The 15,486-nt window shown below is 54.2% G+C and overlaps 1 protein-coding gene across 2 annotated transcripts in view; it reads right to left on the reverse strand.

Moving 5' to 3' along the window:
- Nucleotides 1-8,044: 8,044 nt before the first annotated feature.
- GSG1L (GSG1 like) overlaps nucleotides 8,045-15,486 on the reverse strand; it is a 252,755-nt gene continuing 245,313 nt past the window's right edge. For both annotated transcript variants that reach the window (XM_070779244.1, XM_070779243.1), the window contains one exon: nucleotides 8,045-8,623. In XM_070779244.1, coding sequence (XP_070635345.1) covers nucleotides 8,526-8,623 — 98 coding nt within the window. In that variant the 3' untranslated portion in view covers nucleotides 8,045-8,525. The remainder of the gene's footprint in view (nucleotides 8,624-15,486) is intronic.

The raw sequence follows: 15,486 nt of genomic DNA on the forward strand, positions 1-15,486 counted from the left end.
ATGAATGCCCAGGGCTGGTTCACCCCAGTCCTCCTCACCTTTCCAGGGAGGTAAAGAGAGGGAGGAGACTATTCCTGGCCCCGCCCCTCTTGCCCAGGGGGTCAGTGGAGTGACCTCAGCGGACTGAAGCTGCAGTTTCCACCCCCAGGCTTTCTGGGGAGCAGAGGCCTTCCTCTCCCTCCACATCCCGCTTCCCTGCCCATTCCCTGGGTCCCACCCCCACCCTGTAATCTACAGGGCTGTAAATCAGCCCCGAGCTGCAGCTGTCAGGGGCACGGGGGCTGGTTGGCACCCAGGCATGGCTGCAGGGAATGAATCTTGGCCACAGCTGACAAGAGGGTTAAGGAAGAGCAGGCAGAGTCTCCCAGGGGAGCCTCCCCTCAGGCCCCATCCCCTGGGGACCCGCCTTCTCTGACCCACAGAGGGAAGGACCCGCTTCTGTCTGTCTGTTTCTTTGGTTCCAGCACTGGCACCGCGACCTCAGAGGGCCCCTCAGAGCCTGCCAAGGCCGTTTCTGTAGCCAGACCAGTGGCCGCTGCCCCCACACTCGGGCTTGTTTGCTGAGATGTCCTGAGTCCCTCCCCAGACCTCACCTCCCACCCCCGCCTGAAGCAGCATGGTCCCTTCCTGAGGCCCCAGCACCTCCCCTTCCCCATCACTCAGCCTCACCCTCAGCCTCCTCGGGATTGGCTGGCTGCACTGGTCTGCCAGTTCCTTGCTTCTCTAAAAAAACTGGAAGCCGTGGCAGCTCTGGTCCCATGTTACCAGATGGTCCCAAAAGCCAGAGCTGGCCCTGAGCCCGGGCAGCGGCTCCCCAGTCACCACACTCGCCACCCGCCCCTGTCGTCTCGCGCTCGGCCTGCTGCCCTCCCCGCATCGCTTCGCGCTTCACAGCCCTACAGGCATCTGAATTCACACCTGGAGACAGAGGCAGGTCATTTACATGGAGGAGCAGGAGGGGATGGGGTGACAGTGATGGGGCCTCACCCTCCTGCGCACGCAGAGGCTCTCGTGGGGCCCAACGACTCAAGCTTCTGGTGTCCAGTCAGGGAACAGGCCCCGGACAGGTGCCGGGGGGAGGTACGGGGGCCCCTGCCAAATGGGCTGTGTGTCCCTGGGTGCTTGGGGCTGGTGGTCAGGCATGTGCCTGGACCTGTACATGGCAGTCATGACACCACTTCCCGGCTCCCAGCCTCTGGGAAGCTGTTCCACTCACACACACTCCTGACACAGGGGCAGGCTTTAGCAGTCATCTTCTGTAATAATAACAACCAAAGTCGTAACTGTCAGTACAGGGACTTCCCTGGTGGCCCAGTGGCTAAGACTGCGCTCTCAATGCAGAGGGCCTGGGTTCGATCCCTGGTCAGGAACTAGATCTCACATGCCGCACCTAAGAGCCCACACTTTGCAACTAAAGATCCAGAATGCAGTGACTAAGACCCAGTGAAGCCAAATAAATGTCAGTCAGTACATACTAAGTAAGCTCTCACCTGACCTGGATGCTCTATGGGTTCGTCACTGAAGCTGTGTATCACGGTTAGACGCTGAGACCTCATGCTGCAGGTACCCATTTCCCAGCGAGTTGGTGATGGAGAGCAACCTGGGGCTGCCTGGCCAGGGTTCAAGTCCAGACCCCACTACCTCGTAGCTGTGAGCAACCTTACGCCCATGCCTCCTCGGCTTCCTTACCCAGGCCTCAGGATGCTACACCTGCTCCTCAGAGTCACTCTGGGCATCCTTAGGAGCATCTCCTGGGAGGCAGGGCACACTGGCTGAGTTCCACAATGGCCCTCATCTTCTTCTTGTTCAGTCGCCCAGTCGTGTCTGACTCTTTGCGACCCCATGGATGGCAGCATGCCAGGCCTCCCTATTCCTCACCATCTCCCAGAGTTTGCCCAAGTTCTTGTTCATTGCATCAGTGATGCTGTCTAGCCATCTCATTCTCTGACGCCTTCTTCTTTGGCCCTCAATCTTTCCCAGCATCAGGGACTTTTCCAATGAGCCATCTGTTTGCATCAGATAACCAAAATACTGGAGCTTCAGCTTCAGCATCAGTCCTTCCAGTGAATATTCAGGGTTGATCTCCCTTAAGATTGACTGGCTTGATCTCTTTGCTGTCCAAGGGACTCTCAAGAGTCTTCTCAGCACCACAGTGTGAAGGCATCAATTCTTCAGCACCCTGCCTTCTTTACAGTCCAGCTCTCACAACCATACGTGACCACTGGAAAGACCATAGCCTTGACTGTACAGACCTTTGTCGGCAGAGTGATGTCTATGCTTTTCGACAGGGGAGGAGGGAATGGCAAACCACCCCAGTGTACTTGCCGTGAGAACCTCATGAATCTTCATCTTACAGGTGTACAAACTGAGGCTTTCACAGCAAGAGTGGCCTGGGGGCTGAGATGGGAGGCTGCTCAAAAGGGCAGCATGGCCCTCCTGATTTTCCTGGATTCCCCCCAGCCTGGGCTGGTTGGTCCACGAAGGGCGTCGGCCTTACAGAATGAGTGCTGTCTCCCCTCCCATGCCAGCTCTTGACCTGTGGAGCCCCTCTCTTGCCTCCTCTCCCTAACCCACCCTGCGTGCACCCCTCCACTTGACAGCCACCCACCCACCCTGGAAGTTCCAGGGGAGGGAGGGTCAGGAGTGTATGTAGAAGGGGGCTTGGTGCCCTGACGCACCATCTTGGCCTCCTGGCATGGAACTTGTCCTGAGCAAAGGCCCCTTACTGCTCCCCCAGAGCTCCAGGCCCCCTCCCTCCCCCACGTCCTGGCCAGTCCTGGCCTCTGCCCGCTGCCCACTCCCTTGCCAGGCCTCTGGCCATTCCCCAGCCTCCGGCCTCCCTGCAGGCCGAGGCTCAGACAGCATCCGTCCAAGATGAATTATGGCCCAAGAAGCAATTACCAGGGTATGGTGGGCCGGGCCGCGTGGGCACGGGGCAGAGGTCTCGCGCTGTGATTTCCTGTCTGTCTACGCAATAAATCTCCACGTGGAAGAGATTGGTTTTTCCTCATGACTGATGGTCGTTGTCTTCAGTCCCGCGGCGGGGCTGTCCTCCGGTGGGGCGGTGTAACATGCTCATCGCCCACAGCCCCCGGGTGAGAGGCGAGGGGGCAAGACTCCAGGCCCCCCAGGCTGTGTGCTCCAGGGCTCCATCTCTCCTGGCTTGGGGACAGGGGCTTTTCTAAGTCATCCACTTGGAGAACAGTCTTTCCTGGTTTTCACCAAGGCCCCGCGTGGCCTGCAGCATCCCTGCCTGCATAGCATCGAAGCCCAGGAGGGAGGCTCAGAGAAAGGCTGGTCCAGGCCCAGCGCTCCCTACCCACTCACTCCCTCCCCACCTCCCAGCAGGACCCACAGCAGTCCCTCTCTGGTCACCTTGCCTCAGCCCTTCACCCCATCTCCCAGACCTGGACGCACTTCCCAAAATGAAAAGCCGATGTGTCCACCTCTTAACACCCTCCTGTCAGTGGTTCTCTGCAGCCTTCAGGTGAAGGTCAAACTTCCCATCACCATGAGGCCCCACACCAGCTGACCCCAGATGCACACTCAGCAGCAACCCTCATGCCCTCACCTGGGGCTCCAGGCACCGTGTCCTGCCCCAGGGCTGCACCCAGGCACACGGCATTCTGTCAGCCCCAGGGCCTTTACACATGCTCTGACTTCTGCCCACACCATCTCACCGCCTCCTTCCTCATCCCTCAGAGCCTGCTGCCACGGCCCTTCCTCTGAGAGGCCCACCCTCACCCCTGCAGTTTAAATCCGGACTTTCTGTGGTTCGCCTACACAGCACTTCTCACAGTCTGAACTGAAAACTTTTGCTGTTGGAATTATCGGAGTCATCTCTGTTTCCTCCCTGGAATACTCCCTCCACGAGGATGGAATCGGTGCCTTTCTGACTCGCCGTGGCAGCTCCAGTGCACACTCAGCGCCTGCCACACGGAAGCCCCTTGGCAAATAGTTCTCGATGAATGAAGACCCACACAGGTCAGCAATAGCCTCGGGATTTTAACTAACTCCTCAGCCCTGGGTGCTTTCCTCTGTCCCCACTTCCTCCCAAAGGAGGGGTCCGCACCCTGGTGGCAGCAGCTTCCCCCAGGGATGAGCTTCCCAGCACACTGCGCCCTCAGGCCCAGCTGCCGGCGGATGAATGGCCGTGAATCAAGTTGACATTACCATTACCCGAGGGAGTGTGTGGCTGGATGGGTGGGCTTTGGTGGAGGCTGCAGGGAAGATGGCTCGTCACAGCCACCAGCCCAAAAGGGCAGTCGGCCCAGGGACCTCCAGCGGCCTGGACCTGCCAGTTAGCCCCCAGGCAGGGGAAGGACCAGGGCCCTGAGGCACCTGAGGAGAAAGGGGGTGAAGAGTTGGACGCTACTGAGAGACTGAACCTAGCACAGGCTGGCTTCCCAGGCGGCCTAGTGGTAACCTGCCTGCCAACACAGGAGACAATGAGACGCGGGTTTGATCCCACGGTCAGGAAGATACCGTGGAAGACGACCTAGCAACCCACTTCAGTATCCTTGCCTGGGGAATTCCATGAACAGAGGACCCTGGTGGGCCACAATCCATAGAGTCGCAGAGTCGGACACGACTGAAGCGAATTAGCACGCGCGCACACACACACACACACCTAAGCAAACACGACAGAGCCCCATTCAGGGTGGTGGGCACGTGCAGACCCAGGTCCAGGGCTGGTGTGTATCCAGCACCAGCTCGTGCACACAGGAGTGTGTGCTCAGCATCAGCGGGCGCACACAGACATGGGTGGGTTAGCACGTGTGCACGAACAATTGCTCACTCAAGTTTGTACAATGTTGAGGTGGGTGTGTCCACACAAGCCCAGGTGTGTGGCCACAGGGAGGCTGGGAGCAGGTGTCCAGGGCAGAACAGGCTGTGTAAGAGCTACTCTGGGCTGTGGGTCAAGCCAGCCTATGGGGGTCAAGGTCAGCATCCAAGGCCAACAGCCATTCTATCTGTGGAGAGGGATGGTCTGCTTGGTGCAGGGGATGGGCAGGAAAAGTTGTGCAGGAGTGGGAGGAGGGGGCTTTGCCTCCCCATCCAGGTCTCTGTGTGCTCACCCAGGACCCCTGCTTTCAAACCAGGTGGTCCTCCCCGCTCCCAGGTGCAGGCAGACAGTGTGGCATGAAGACAGCCCTCCCAGTAACTCCCCGTAGGGACCCCTTGGGATCGCTCACCTGGCCTGCCTGGAAGTGCTTCCTTTTGTCTAACCTGCAGCCTTCTTGCTGCAGCCTCCATGGGACTGAATGGTAGTTACTTCTCTCCCCCTGCCCAGCAGGCACCCAAAAGGACTTGAAGCCTGAGTGAGTGGTCCCGTGAGCCTCCTCTGTCCTCCCCATCCCTCTCTGGGCTGAGCAGAGGGTAAGAATGGCCCTTGCTTGAGGCGTCCGCATTCCATCATCACATACCACTTGCACGATTATTTATTTAATATTTTTCTTTAAGCCAACTTTTTTGCCTTTTAACTTAAATGCCTATTTTGGCTTCATCCTAAGCAATAACGTCTGTGAAATCACAGCACTCGCGTGCCCGTTATACATTTTTTTCCTAATACACAATTTACATAAACACAACTATTAAAATAGATAAAAACTTTGCCCATGTTTCAACAAAAAATCATCTCCCGGACCTCTGTGATCCACTTGGCAACTTCAAAAGGATCCTAGAAGAGAATAAAGAGCTCCAAGGTACCCAGGGCCAGATTCCCATTGGACACGCCCCTGCCCAGTCTGAAGCTGGAGCTGCTGCAGCGGTTTCTTCTTGCCCAGCTGACCTCCTCACCCTGATATTCAAAGCCTTTTTCTTTGAGTCGCAGTCTCTCTCCCAGACCCAGCTCCTGCCCCACACAGTAGATCCACAATAGTTACTAGATGAATGAATCACTGACTTGATTAACAAATGCATGAATGAATGGGTGAATAAACACACATCTCCACCTGGGTGTCTCCCAGGCACCTGAGACTCAAGACATCTGAACCTGCCCCCACCTCCCCCCAGCCCCTAACCTGAGTGTCATTGCTGACTTTCCCCTCCCACCCTCCCACCCTCCCACATCAGCTCATTTTCCCTCCTGCCTGCCTCCTGAATCTGCCCTCACCGTGCTGTCCCAGGAACTCCACTCTGAACCAGTTCACCCTTTCCCCTCCTTTCACATGTGGTGAGGACAAGGACAGGGGCCATCCCCCCCACGTCTATTCTCTGCCCAAGCTGCAGAGACCTTCCTGGGATGCTCAGCTGGGCACTCCCTGCTTTGCCTGAAAGCATCTCCCGTGGATCCTTCCTAAAGAGGCTTCAGTCCCTCTGGCTCCACTAACATCTGTGGCCTGATTTCTCATCCGCTGCCCTTCTTTCTCTCTACATATCTGCCATCTAGACTATCCCAAAGTTCCTATGATGTTCCCAACTTTCTTTCCCTCTACACTCTTGCCTGCCTGACATCTAGACAACGTCATATCTCAGCTTAAATGTCATTTTCCCAAAGGAGCCTCCCACGAGCCCCACTCCCTCCTACAAGCAGGTGCTGCCTATGGGCTTCTGCAGCACACACACTCCCACCCCCGCCAACTTCCTCTCATTGAGAAAACAGCAAAGACCGACAGAGCGTTTATGTGCCAGGCTCTGTTCTAAAGGCACGTATATTAGCTCCTTTAACCCTCAGAAGAACTTTAAGAAGTATGTGTACTGATAATCCCCACGTGCCCACAGGGGTGAGGCACAGAGAGGTCAGGTAACGTGCCCCCGATCTCAAGTAGAGGAGCTGGAATCGGCACCCAGGCTGCCTGGTCCCAGAGCACTCCACACACTGTTCTGTCTTCACCTGTCTAGTTTGTGTCCTGCCCATCTGTGAGCTCTCTGAGGACAGACACTGTCTCTGAATTAGCATCCTATCTCAAGTGCCTGCCACAGTGTTTGGCACACAGTAGGAACACAAGGAATTGTATCATTGAGTAGATGGATACACAGATGGATGGCTGAATAATGAGGGCAGGTGATACGTGAAAGGATGGATGGATGGATGTCTGGTAAAAGGAAGAATGACCACTGATGGGTGGATAATGGGACGGACAAATGGATAGATGGATGGTTATGGATGGATGATGAATGGATTGATGGATAGATGGGTGGATGAATGGACGGACAAATGGATAGATGGATGAATGAATGGATGCGGGGATGGGTTATGGATGGATGGATGGATAGATGGGAGGATGAATGGACAGACAAATGGATAGATGGACGGATGAATGGATGGGGGATGGGTGATGGATGGATAGATGGGTGGATGAATGGATGGACAAATGGATAGATGGATGGATGAATGGATGTGGGGATGGGTTATGGATGGATGGATGGATGATGAATGGATGGAAGGATAGATGGGTGGATGATGGATGGATGGATGGATGGATGGATCGATGAATGATTGGTTGGATGATGTGTTTATAGAAGAATGAAGAACAACATTCTCTCCTTGAGGGAAATTTCTAGGAATCCTTTGGGAAGGGACAAGGCCTCTTGGAGTCAGGAGTCCTAATTCAAACCCTTAACCCTGCTTTTGCTAGCTCTGTGATCTTGGGCAAGATGCTTCATCTCTGTGACCCTAAGTTCCCTCATCTTCATAATAGGAATCTGTTTCTTCAGGCATCTAAGCCCTAAGGTTTGATATAAATGTGACTCTAGACACAGGGTAAAGGGTCCCCATGGGGGTCAGGGTGGCTGAGGGCCTGGGTTTGAGGGCCTATCTATGGCCCTCTCCAGTGTCCTGCCTGCCTGGCACCCACCTCCCCACCCTCTGGAATCCAAGAGAGCCTGCCAGCCTGGCTCTATCCTGACCCCACCCCCCCGACCCAGTCTCAGCTACAGGACCACCCCCCTTTCCTCCCACCCACCCACACTTCAGCATCTAACCCTGACCAGCACACTCAGGGCTGTCTTATCTTCAGGCTCCTTAGAGACCTGATAGGGTGGGGCCACGAAGGGGCAGCCACAGCCCAGAGAGCAACTGGCCTCCACACGCAGCAAGAAAACAGATCCAACAAGCATTTATTGAGTCCCTGCTGTGTGCCTGCAGTGGGACCCTCCCCCGCTGCGGGGCCAAGGCCACAGCCCCTCTTTCAAGAAACCCCACTCATTCCCTGTCCCCAACAGGGGACCTCCGAGACTTCCTGGCTGGCTTGTGGGTCCCAGCCCTTTAGCGGCCAAGGTCCGTGTCCTTCTCAGCATCCCAGCCGCACCCAGCAGGGCTCTGCACGTGACGGAGGCAGGAGTCAGGAGTGGCTGTCCCCAAGTCATACTGTGCAGCCCTGTGCAGCCCCTCAGACGCCCTGGCCCCAATTCCAGGACGCTGAGACCCAGGCAGCCGTGGGCAGGGCAGCCCACGTGTCTCCCACGCAGGCTGGCTGAGTTCACAGCACACAGGCCAGGTTCCAAAGGCGCCAGACCAGTGATCCTGCGGCAAGGGGCTGGTGCTGATGATGGCCCGAGGTCTGGAACCAGGCTGTTCACGGTCACACCCAGTGCCCCAGGACCCAGCACTGGCGGTTCAGCTCTGCTGCCTCGTGTGCAGAGCTCCGGGGCCAGGAATCTCCCATGTGTGGCTGGTGTCCTGCCAAGGGGACAGGGTGGTCAGTGCTGACAGCTGCCTTCCTCCACCTATGCGCCACCGCCCCCTCCCACTCCCCATCCACCCATCTGTCCACCCACACGCAACTCTCCACCCACTCACTGTTCCATTCAGCATCTCACTGTCCACTTACCCAACTCTCCGTCTCTGCCACGCCCCCATCAGCCACTCTCTGCCCACCCATCCACCAACACCTAGACATCCGCCTGCCAACACCCGCTGCCATCCACTCACCAACCCACCAAAATACCCACCATTCCGCTCACACACTATCCCCACCATGACTCCCCAAGCCTTAAAACCCAGTCAAGCATCTCCCACCTGTCAACACATCACACACCCGCCAACATCCCATCCATCCTCGCAGCAGCCCAGAACACTCCCACCAGCCCTGCTCTCCACACACACATCTACCCATCACCCAAAACACCCACCCATCCACCCGCCCGGCCACTTTTCACCTCACCCACCTACTTGTCTGCTTCCCAACCTACCAACACATCCACACCCACATGTCAAGTCTCCAGCCCTTAACTCACAGACATTCTCATCCAACTATTGCCCACTGCCCAACCACCAACCCTGCACACGCACCTGCCCTCACTTCATCCACCCCACTCAAGCCATCCACCCACCCTCTTTCCACCCTTCACCCACCCAAAGGCTTCCCCTGTCTCCCACCACCCCTCAACCCCATCAGGCTTCCCTGGGGTCCACTGCGTGCTCCCAATATGCTCAAGGCGCTATGGGAGGGTTAGAAGGAGAATTGTGTAGATGACTCCAGAGCTGTGACCTTACTTGACCCTTACTTGATGCTTACTTGAGCGAGCGAGTATGTGGACATCCGAAAGCCAGCCCTGAGCTGCTCCCTGGGCCAAGGCAGGCGGCAGCCTCTATGACCACAGCCTCTGCTCCGCCTGGGCAAGCAGAGGGGCTGGGAGGCTCATCTGATCCAACGTGCACGCTCACTCTTCTGTTTTTCTTGATTCTCGGAAGCTCGCTCCCCTGCCTTCACCCAAGCACCACCTTCATGTCTTCCTATCTCACTAGACCATTCCCATCTCCAAGTTGGGACCTGCTTCAAATGTCCTTGTACCCACTATCAAACTGAACCCTCAAAGCGCAGCTCAAATCTCTCCTCCTATAGGAAGCCCTCCAGACATCCACTCTCTGACCTCAGGGGTCTCCTCTTAAGAGCACCCACCCTGAATGGTGCTCCACCAGCCTTTTCACTATGAGACCATTAACCCAGGAGAGAGATGGCTCAACCCCTGGAGAACATTCCATGGTGACTCCTTGGAGCCAGAAAGATGAGAACAAAGAGGAACGTGGGGAGGAGAGACTGCCTGGAATGGGGAGTGGGATGGGTGTGAAGGGCGAGGAAGCAAACTAGCTGCAAAGGAGCACTTAGAGTCCACACACCATGCTAGGTTGTCCCGAAAAGCCTGAACCCATTTTACAGATGAGGAAACTGAGGCTCAGCCAGCATAAGCAGCTGCCTTAGGATTCACAGCTACACTGCTGCTGGGTTGAATTAATTTCTTCTTGATTCCAAACTTCAGCATTTTTTTTTTAATGTGTTCTGCTCAGATAACTTCTCATCCTTTAGGGTCAGACATCCCTCAGAGCAAGCCCCTTGAGGTGGAAATTCCTGCTGAAGCCAAGAGTTCTTGCTTGCACACCTCCAAGGGCGGGCAGCTCATTATTCTTCCTCCATGCCCAAAGCAGCTCTGACTATTGGGAGATTCTTCCTCATAACAAAGGCAGGAAGGGAACAGGCAAAGATGAGGAAGATTGTGCCAATGCTGGGGAGTGTGCACACGTCATTTTTTTTTCCCCTTTGGCTTTTCTTCTGTTTTTAATATTCTTTAATGTTGGTGCTTTGCTAATTTTACTAGATTTTTTAAAAGGGGTGGAAAACATTTGGCAAACATTCAGCAAACATTCTGGAATCGTTTGGCCTTAGGAAAAACATTTGTTTTGGCCCCAGTCGCTGAAACAGTTGCATTCTTTGAAAGTGCTTGCTGCCAAGATATAGGTGTTGGGATTTTTTTTTTTAATCGAAAAGCAAATATTTGGTGTACAGAAAGGTTTGATTGTTTTTCTAAATGAGTATTTAGAAATGATTGTAGTTGCTCTTACCGTTGCCAACTAGCAGAACCTTGGAGAGTTTGATGGAACAGAGGGAAAGTGATCATGTGTTTTTAGGGGAAAGGAGGGGCCGTGATCCTTATCCTTCTTTGAGTAAAAATCAGGCTTCCTAGGACCTCTTCGCTGGTCTTAAGAATTTGCCTTCCAGCGCAGGGGACGTGGGTTCGATCCTTGGCCGAGGAACTGAGATCCCAGGTGCCACAGGACAACTAAGCCCGCCTGCCACAAGCAGGAGACTGGGGTTCAATCCCTGGGTCGGGAAGATCCCCAGGAGGAGGGCATGACAACCCTCTCCAGTATTCTTGCCTGGAGAATCCCATGGACAGAAGAGCCTGGCGGGCTATAGTCCATGGGGTCGCAAAGTTCAACCCCTGGGTTGGGAAGATCCCCAGGAGGAGGGCATGACAACCCTCTCCAGTATTCTTGCCTGGAGAATCCCATGGACAGAAGAGCCTGGCGGGCTATAGTCCATGGGGTCGCAAAGAGTCAGAAACCACTGAGCAAGTAAACGGCAGAGCTCGTGCAGCCTGGAGCCCGAGCCACAACTGGAGAGAAACCTGAGCGCCGCAACCGGAAGATCTCACATGCTGCGGCCAAGACCTGATGCAGACCAAAGTAAATACATATCTTTAAAAAAAATCAAATACAGGGGATTCTCTGGCTGTCCAATGGTTAGAGCTCTGCACCCTCACTGCTCAGGGCTGCAAGCCACACAGCGAGGCCAAAACAAAAATCAAGCTTCCTGTTCCCTGGATCCCAGGAGAGGTTTGGGATCCAGAGTCATTTACAGTGGGAGGAGCCCTGTCCTCCCATGTACCCCACTGGCCTACCACGACTCCCCACTCACTTCCCTTCTCTGGGGCCCTTTACATTGGGGTCAATCACCAGCCAGGGGGGAAAAAAATCCTTATGGTACAGATCAGGGAATCCCACCTTAACATGTCCACTGGGCCCAAACCAATGACATAACAGGGTGAAGCGGTCAGAAGCAGCCTTTCCTTAGCTCTGGCCAACTGTTGCCCCAGGGAATGTGGGCTCCGATCTTCCAAAACGCTCAGAGAGACTGACAATCCGGATTTTGAAATCAAATCTCCTGGCTTCTAAGTGATTTTAAAGGGCTTTTCAAGGGCTTCCTGGTGGCTCAGCGGTAAAGAATTTGCCTGCAACAGGAGTTACAGTTTCTTCCCCCTGGGTTGGGAAGATCCCCTGGAGGAGGGCATTGCAACCCCCTCTAGTGTTCTTGCCTGGAGAATCCCATGGACAGAGGAGCCTGGTGGACTGCAGTCCATAGAGTCGCAAAAAGTCGAACACGACTGAAGCGACTTAGCACGCACACAAGGCTTTTAAAGCATTTAAAACCACCGGTGGGCCAAGCAGCATCTCCCAGGCTGGACTCAGCCTGCAGGAGCCACTTCTGACCTCTGACTTCTCCCTGGCCTGCATCTTTGTCCCCTGACTCTGTTCCATGGTTTGCACATTCTGGTCCCTGGGCCATGTGCTCTTCCCTGCTGTCCTCTGGCTGTTGAGCCCCCGGGTCCTCACCCAAATGCTCCCTCCCCTGCAAAGCACTCCATGGACCTCTGCACCCGTACACCAAGCTGCACGTCGTTCTCTCCCGTGACTGTCACTTTCTGTTGTCAAGATCCCTGCCACTAACCTGGAGAGACTCAGTGCTGGCGGGGACTGAGTCTGCTCCATCCTGGAGCCTGCAGCCCCCAGCAGCTGGCTGGGCCCAGAGCAAGCCCTGAACTCATAAATGAAGAAACCACTCAGGAGGAGGATGGAGTGATCCCTGCACTGGAGGCCTAGGCAACCCCCCATCTTCCTGGATCAAATGGACATATTCTCTGTACATTTGAGAGGCTCTTCGCTCAGCCTCTCCTCCTTTGGGTACAGGCTTGTGGGTTGGGGGTGAACTGTACTTGGAGTCCAATCATCAAAGGTTCAAATCCAGGCTCTGCCAATAACAAGCTGAGCGACTTTTTTTTTTTTTTTTTTTTAAGCTGTTTGACTTTTGACAAGTGGCTTCATCTCTCTGGGCCTGCAAATGGATGTTAGTTGTAAAGGCATCAGCAGACCCAGCAAGCCCCCCTGCTAGAAGCCCTCCATTATGCAACCTCAGAGAGATGTAAAAATAACAAAATGCTCAGGGTAGAGGAGGTTGAGGTTCAGCCACCTTTCTTCACAGATGAGCAGGCCAAGGTCCATAGGTGGGAAGAGATTTGTCCAAGGCCTCACCCAGACGGTTGGCTGCAAGTACTGTGTTTTAAATCCCCTTGGCACCTCCCAGCATAGCAGAGTAGTCAACCCATAGGAGGTTCTCAGAAGTTGTGATTTATCTTCTCTTTTTAGTCGAGATATTAAACATGAAGTTTTTTTTTAACATTCGGTCTCTTCCAGTCCTAATATCTCAATCCCTTAGTGGAGAATCACCATCTTGAAATTCCCCAAGGCACTGAGATCCCAAGAGATCAGCTCTTAGCTCTGTTGAAATGTATGAAATTACAATCACTGTTCCAAAACAAATTCACTGGGTTGGAAGGGCCCGTCGAGACCAAGAATGGCATCACCAATGCGCAGAAAAGGAAATGGGGACAATCAGAGGGGAAGTGACATGTCCAAGGTGCTCTGAAGCTGGTAGAGCAATCAGTGAGGGTGGGGAGATGTCTGGTGTTGGCATTCTTGACCCCGTAGGAGCCGCGCCTGATACAGAAGAGCCAGATGGACTGCACCATCCACTGTCCAAGGTGCTGACTTACTCTCCCCAGGACTCATGGGTCATATCCAGAGCCTACTGTCCCGGCTGCCCAATCTGGAACTCTTACCTCCAGACAGATATAGGATGTGGGAGAGAGATAGGGAGATGGATCAAGGTTGGCACTGAGCTGTCTGGCTTTGGATACCCTTCCAGCTAGTGACGTCATCACTCCTCTTCCACGGCTACCTGACTGCCTCTCCAGGTCAACCCTGCTCTGTCAATCTCTACCCTGAGGGTGCTTCTGAGACTCTCATATTTGGTAATATCTGGTCACTTGTTTCCTTCCATTTTCCTTTTCTAGGCTGTATACAACCCAAGGACACAGACTAGCTCTGCTTTTATTCATCACTGTGTCCCCAGCACTCAGCACAATTTCACACACAGTGTTGAGAGCATAGATTTGTTGAAAGAATAAACGATGGAGGACTAGGGAAGAAGAGCAGGTTTGTGTGGGATTCCTGCTAGGGGGAAGGCTGAGTTTTCCAGCCTGCTTTGGGGGTGGCTTGTCCTAGGAGATCAAATGGAATTCCATCCCTCTCTTCATTCAAGTCTAGCTTCTGGGGACTGACCGTTTTACATTCTCTTCATCTCTTTTCCACACTTGGGATCAGGCTGAGTCCACGGGACCTGCCACCTTTCCCCAGAGCCACTGATTCCTTCGTTTCTTTGTTTGCTGAGCACCTACTCTGTGTCAGCCTCCCCACTGGGTGCTGGGTCTGGAGACATGAGTGAGATGCAGACCTGTCCTCTGAATGCTCACAGCCTAGTGAGGGGGAAGAGACGACAAAAGCAGGACTGCCCTGGTGGTGCAGTGGATAAGAATCCGTCTGCCAGTGCAGGGGACACAGGTTTGATTCCTGGTCTGGGAAGATCCCACATGCCGAGGAGCAATTAAGCCCATGCAACACAGCTACTGAGCCCAAGCTCTGGAGCCTGTGCTTTGTAACAAGAGAAGCCACTGCAATGAGAGGCCTGTGCCCCGCAGCTAGAAAGCAGCTCCTGCTCACCACAAATAGAGAAAAACCCGAGTGAAGCAACGAAGACCCAGTGCAGCCAGAAATAAATTTAAAAAGAGAGAGAGATGACAGGAGAAAACATTCCTCCAGTTCTCACTGTGCCCTGCGTTCATTGACTCATGCAATCCTCAAAAATGGAAGTTAGGTGCCATCACTATGCCCATCATACAGATGAAGAAACCCAGGTCCAGACAGGTTACATCCTTGAGGTTTCACCCCTGGAATTTGAACCTAAGCAGCTTCACTCTAAAGGCTGGGCTTGGAAACACTGTAAACCTCTCTCTCTCATCTATTCAAATGTCAGGGCAGGGAAATGCAGAGGTGAACACAACCTCCTCTGTTGGGACCGGAGAGGGGGTTGATTGCTAGCTACTCCTGGACATCTGAGCTAGACTTGGAAAGCCCCATGAAGATCAAAATTCCACCGATAGTTTTTTTTTTTTTTTTTTTTTGCCAAACGGAGGCGGGGAGCAGGTCACTTCAGGCAGAAGGAACAGACTGTGAAATAGGTCCTTGGCAGGTAAATGAGGCTTTTTGGAGGTGTGAAAAACATAGCAATGGTGGCTGGAGGAAGGCAAGATGGTCTGTAAGGCTGGAAAGCCCGGCACACAGGGCTGGAGGGGTAAGGAGCAGAAGGCTGCAACTGCAAAGATGCTGGGTGCCAGGTGTAAGCGACCCGGCAGCCCCCCAGGGAGTACAGGGTTCCTCCTGTACCTGGGGTTTCTTCTGCGTCATCAGACTTACCTGATGCAGATTCCTGGCCTGCCCCGAACTAAGGGGGGCAAAAAGGGACATAAAGAAGAACAATGACCCAGCTTGAGCTTGGAGTCACCCAGACTTGTGAGCCAAGAAAAATAACGTTGTTGCTCGAAATCCAAGGAACTTATATGAGGATGAAGTGAGCTGGACCATTCACTGGA

Source organism: Bos indicus, chromosome 25 (genome assembly GCF_029378745.1).
Source record: "Bos indicus isolate NIAB-ARS_2022 breed Sahiwal x Tharparkar chromosome 25, NIAB-ARS_B.indTharparkar_mat_pri_1.0, whole genome shotgun sequence".
Lineage (NCBI taxonomy): Eukaryota > Metazoa > Chordata > Mammalia > Artiodactyla > Bovidae > Bos > Bos indicus.